General features: G+C 25.1%; 2 protein-coding genes across 2 annotated transcripts; one reads left to right on the top strand and one right to left on the bottom strand.

Moving 5' to 3' along the window:
• Nucleotides 1-3,959: 3,959 nt before the first annotated feature.
• AAJ76_1500002416 (hypothetical protein) lies at nt 3,960-4,115 on the top strand (the record flags this gene model as incomplete). The annotated part of the gene is made up of 1 exon (XM_024474075.1): nt 3,960-4,115. The coding sequence occupies one exon, from the start codon at nt 3,960-3,962 to the stop codon at nt 4,113-4,115; it is 156 nt and encodes a 51-aa protein (XP_024329730.1).
• Nucleotides 4,116-6,156: 2,041 nt separating this feature from the next.
• Nucleotides 6,157-6,375, bottom strand: AAJ76_1500001 (hypothetical protein; the record flags this gene model as incomplete). Its single annotated transcript, XM_024474074.1, has 1 exon — nt 6,157-6,375. A coding segment is annotated over one exon (219 nt), but the record flags the coding sequence as incomplete, so codon positions are not given.

Genomic DNA, 6,375 nt, shown 5'->3' with positions numbered 1-6,375 from the left:
TGGTATGAACGTTTATGATTTATAAAAATAATCTTTATGTTATGATGCAATCTAACATATGATTTATCAGTAAATATGTATATGTCTGTTTAATTTTACATCTGTTAGCAATCTTTTATTAATTTTATATTATAAATATTTAATTTATCTTTTTAAAAATTAATTAAAATCACAAATTTAATTAAAAATAAAAAATTAATGTTGCGAGGATTAATAAATAAAAAAACAAATTTAAATAAAGTATATAAAAATAATTATTATTAAGCGAAAATTTAGGCAAATTTTAACAGAGGTTAAACTTGAAAATAGCTATGTTACTTTTGAAAATTGTGATTTAAAGATAAAACATGTTTTTCATATTTTTAGGGTGCAAATATGTCAATATAATATCGACCAAAAAATAATAATAACTAGAATACTTTCAATGTATAAGATCTAATATATGTTGTTATATGACATAAGATTAACTGAAAAAGATATAAAAGAAAATATTACTAAATAAACATGCTCAATGAAAACGTATTCAACAGTCACCTTAAGACATTTCACAAATATAGTACAAAAGTAATAATCTAGATCTAATATAATCTTTTAATTGTTTCTTTATCTTTCTTATTTAATCTTTTCATTTGTTCGTTAATTATTTTCGAATTTTAAATTAAAAAAAGTGAAACATCAGCGATAAAATTACTACTCATTCTAAAACTTACGCCATAATTAAAAATACTTTTCTTAAACACTTTTTTAAACATTACGGTATCACAGTAAAATAGTTAGTTGTCGTTAACATTTTTTGTACAACAAAAATGATTAAATAAGAATTCAAAGAAAAGCAGTATTTTTGCAAAATTGAAAATTAAAAGATAGAAAAACTTGTGATTGCGGAAAAAATAAAATTTATTTGAAAGAAAAAAAAAGTTTACTCTCATACAATTTTAAGTAACATTTTTAAAAATTATTTTGATGTTTTAGTAGTTAACGTTTTTGGTGTTTTACATTAAAAAAAGTTTTATATCTGTTTAACGGGCAAAACGCAATTTTCATGTCTGATACTATCGGCAAATAAACAACTAAAACTAAGAATGGTCTCTATGTTGCACTCGTTTTATTTGAAAAAGTTGATTTACTATATTATCGCTTATTTGGATGCTTCTGTGGAACATTATAGTTTCTTTTCTTGTTATTTGTTCATGTCCAACTTTCTTGTTGGTTTTTTGATTATTTATTAGAGATTAGTATGAGTCCATGGGATGAAATTCATCCTAAAATTTTCTTCTAACACATTAGTCATAGGTTTGATTTAATAGCCCGATCTTTATGGGCCGAGAGCCGCTTCTGGGTCCTGTAATTAAAATTGGTTAAATAATTTTTACTGAACATTTATTATTTATAATTTTTTCTTTAAATAGTTTTTTCCCTAAAAGGCATCAATCATATTTAAAAACGTTTAGTTATTGTTACAGATTGCTGACTGTCGGGATCTAAAAAGCTTTTAAAAGAATTATGTTTATTTTGAGTGTTGTTGTAATCTCTCATATGAATATCCTATCATATCGGTATTTGTCGTAAATTTATTTATAGTTATAAATAAATTAAAATAAACAAACAAACACCGATTTGATGAATACAATAAAACAGTTCACTTATGTTTCACTAGTGACTGTAATTGTAACTTTACGAAACTAAAATTTTAGATATTAAAAGCTATGTAAACAAACAAATAATAATTAAGTCATGGATCATGACAATGATCTTTTTGAATTACTGGCCAGGTTATTTTAATTTATAAGACAACTTTTATATTCATAAGACAGTAAACTATTCCGTGGAATTTGTTAGTAGAGGTAATAACGTTCATACTAACACTATTGAAGGCAATTGGTCAGGAATGAATCGCAATATTCCTCTTAGACGCAGAACATTCTCTTTTATCAAAATTTATTTATTACGTTTCATGCTACCTAGAAACAATTCTGCAAGCTCTTAAAAACTTGATATTCCTTTCGTTGTTAATAAAATACTAAATGCTAAAAAATTAATTTTATAGGTCTTTTGAACATTCTATTCTACTAGCTAAAATTTAAAATTTTTTCTTTGTTGTAACATTTAAAATTTAGGGCTAAAAAATTTTATTTTGGTGTATATCAAAAATTGTGCAGAACAGGTTATCATCATCCGCTTATGTCGCATAAGCGTTGCATCAGTAAACACCAAGGATAAGTCATTCAAATTTATGTCAAATTTTCGAAATACTCCAAGCAATTTTTTCTCTACAAGAAGAGAATTTAAACAAACATCTTTTGGAAGCGCAAAAACAGATTTAATGCTGTGATATAATACGATAATCTCAAAACTTTGTAACTAAGAAACGTTTTAAAATCCTTACAAACTGACATTTCTCCAAGAAGAATCAATAAATTATTATTATATACTTGCAAATCTACAGTCCGTTACATAATCTTATGACGCCTCTATTATCATTAAAATTTTTTCAAAAATTGCATCAATATACCAATTTATTGATATTGATCCATTAAATTTTTTATTTCTCCCGGGAGTTAACTCCTCATTTATTCTATTACCAGATATAATTATTGTTTTTATAAATTTGTAATATTTTTTAAAAAAAGTGGTACATAATCTTACGACAGTTTAATTTTTATGGTATTTAATAATCAATTAACAACCACTGTTTCAATCACTTATTTAATTCTGTTTTCCATCGAATAAATAAGCTTTTTACAGATATTTGAAGTAATATTGTGCGAATTTTCAGAAATTGATGCTTTAAATTTATTTACACTATCATAGGGTTTACCTTTAGAATAAACCCTTCTAGAAAGTTCTCCACAAAGATTTTCTATAGAATTAAGATCAGGAGAATATGATGACCAAAACATTATCTCGATATTTTTGCAAGCTAGCCAACTTTTTGTAGATACTGAAATACGCGGTCTTGCGCTATCCTGCCGAAAAATTATTTTAAGTAAATTTTGTTCATTAATAAATGGAAGTAAATAGATATTAAATATATCTTAATATTTTAAACTATCTATACTTCCTGAAACAAAAGCCAATTTTTATTTTTTGAAATAATTAAAACAACCCCAAACCATGACTGAAGGTCCTCCCATGGCTCAGCGAGAATACACAACTTCTTTTGCTTTAATACCTGCCCAATAATAATTATAACAATATAGACTATCAAGGTTAACTTTTTTTTCATCTGAAAATATCATTTTTTTCTATCTGGTCCCAAAATTTTGATATTTACCTAAAAATATTATTTATTTTTTTTATGTTCAAAATTTAAAGCAGGTTTTCGGCAACTTTTTTTTCTTTTTAGTCCGCCATCTTTTGCTAAAATTCTTGTTATGGTGGATGGCGTGTTTGCCAGGAATTTGTGCTGTGGCTAAAAAGCATTCTAGGATGCTGCGTGAAATATGTCTACGTAAAGTGTTTTTATTGAAATCGGACTTTGTACTTGTAGAAAAATTTTTGTTGTAGTGGCTACCTTAATTCATCATTTTCAAACTAATAATTTTCTTATTTATATTTATTGTAAATCAATAAACATATTTTTTTAGCAAATGGTCCAATTTATTAATTTAATCATTAAAACGAATGACGTTTCAGCATGATATTGTAAATCATTGGTCACCCTAAATTGTGGTATAAGAATTATACCACAGTGGATTTATGCACAATTAAATTTAAATTATGCTTTAACTTATTCGCCGTTACATTTTTACCACTAGCAATTTTAATTAATCTTGACCGCGCCCTAAAAGAGGCCATTTTGAAATGACCAGAAGGCTTTTTTTACCATAATTTATAGGATCTTTTATGTATTTAGCCATAATAACACGTGATCTGCTTATCTCTTTGCCAATTTCAAGAAATTGACTTTTTTTGCTTTCTCAGCAAAAAAATGCCGGCCTTCTTAGAATCATCGAGGGATGGTTTCCTACTCATTAAGGGTTAGCAAAAAATTCTCTTTAAATCTTTTTCCCGCCAAAAAGATTACCAAAAATTTAACTGTTGTAAGATTATGCCACACTTTTTTTAAAAAAAATCCCAATTTTATAAAAGAAATACATTCTATCAAATTATAGAATAAATAAGTAACTAAACTTCAGTTTAAATAAAAAATTGAATCAATGTCAATAAACTTTTACATTAGTGCAATTTTAGTAGAGTTTTTGATAAAAACGTGGGTGTCGTAAGATTATGCCATGGGCTGAAAATTTCTAATAAAAAGAGAACGTTTTGTATTTTAATATAATAAAAAGATGACACTTTGTAATTTAAAACAATACGTACACACATAAAAACATAACATACAATTGAATAAGATCCAGCACAATAGCTTTATTAAATTTGAGTTCTATTTTAAATAGAACACTGCAAGCTAGTTTTTAATAAAAAAATAAGAAAAAAAGAAATCAAAATTTTATAAATAAATAAAAACAATTTTACCAAAACAAAAATCTACATTTAAAGCCTTATAGGGCTTTATTAAAAAAAAAGGTATGTTTCTTAGGACATTTTAGCTATAACCCCAATGTCGTAAATAAGAATAGTTTCCTTAAACACTTTTTTAAACATTACAGCATTACAATAAAACATTTAGTCCTTGTTATTATTTTTTATACTGCAAAAAATTATTTAAAAGAATAAAGAGAAAATTTGTATTTTACAAAATTAAAGATTAAAAAAGAGAAAAACACTACTTTTGAAAAATTTAAATTTTAATTTGAATAACAAAAGACTTTATAATTTATAACAGTATTTAGTAATTTTTCAAAAATTATATGTTAATAATTTACTTGTTTGACTTTTTGGTGTTTCGTATCATGAAAAGTTATCTACCTGTTAAACGGGTTAAACGCTGTCTGAAGACAATCTAGTTCTTAAAGAATACATTTTTAGAAAACTTTTATTGGTGAATTTGAATTTTTAAATATTTAGTGGAAGTAAATTTAAAGATAAAATAAGTTTTTTAGAACCATTAATTTTTAATTGTAGTTCAATTTTTGTTTTAGATGCGCTTGCACATTCATTTTTGAAATATTGTTACAACTTTGAAGTCGAAAATCTAAGGTTGAGAAAGATGCGGCTGAAATGATTAAAAGAATATTCAAACTAAGTAAATGTAATATCCAACCACATAATTTTTTACATTTTTCCTTTTTATAATATTTTTTCAAAATGAATCTTTTAGAATTTTATTTTTTATTTTAAAAAGTTTAAAAAGAAGGGTTACACGCGCACAGAAAAAAATGAAGAATTACGATAGACACTATGATTAAGAATTCACAAAGATAGATATCAGAAAAATAAACAATTTACAAATAGCAAATGTTCAATATATTTATATTAAACACGTTTATTTAATAAAAATTTCTTTTATGCTTTTTTCTCTGATCTTGTGTCAGTTCAAAACGTGAACTAGATTTCCATATTAAAATTTCATAATTCTTACTATGTCTTGGTAAATATGATAAAAACATATTTACAACTATAAAACATTATATAACATGTTTCATCTTTTAATCACAGTTCTCAACAGCAAGAGATTTTTAATTTGCTTCCTTTTGGGGTAATACTTCCGTTTTGGCTTGACCCGAGGTTACCACAAAATATTTTTAGACTTTAGTTGCCGCAAATACTTAAAAAACCAAATAAAAACGCTTTTGATCTTATTCAAAAACTAAATTATTTGTAAGCTTTGTTAATAAATGCCCAAAATAGCTTATTTTGATCGAAAAAGATTTTGCCATGATTCGACTTTTACGTGACTGTGGTTTTAGATATAAGATAGTACATATGTAGGTTTTGTTATTAAATTATAAAAAGGACAATCAATAAATACTTTATTAAATATATAGTTAGATTCCAGACATTTATATTTGTAACTGATAATCATAATACGTTTCCTTGTATTAATTGGTTACGTCAGAAGCCATGTTACAAATATGAAACTGATTAAACATGAATCTTAAAAAATAATTAGTTCGTGTCTATTTGTTTTAAATTTATTTAAATAAAAAGCTATAAATAGATAGAACATTCTCTAAGGATGGAATTAAATAAAAAGTCTTTTAATTTTGGTAGTTTAGTCGAGTACTACCTAAAGAATAAATTCACTGTCAACTATTTACGGCAATATTCTTTTTCAATATTATCCACAATGTTTTTTAAAGGGGAAATAAGCCAGTCTATTTCTAAAGATAAATGAATCGCAGATTTAAAAATAGAAAGTAAACTACAATCTACATCAATTGAAAACTCCTGTAGGCTCTCTAATCTTTTAATTAGCATTTTTATAATTACAACAATACATTCAAGCTTTACAGTTCGTGAAATATTTGT

The sequence above is a fragment of the Vairimorpha ceranae genome (genome assembly GCF_000988165.1).
Source record: "Vairimorpha ceranae strain PA08 1199 chromosome Unknown NODE_150, whole genome shotgun sequence".
Classification (NCBI taxonomy): Eukaryota; Fungi; Microsporidia; family Nosematidae; genus Vairimorpha; species Vairimorpha ceranae.
Note: the sequence above shows the minus strand (reverse complement) of the source record. Positions and strands in the feature narration are given on the sequence as shown.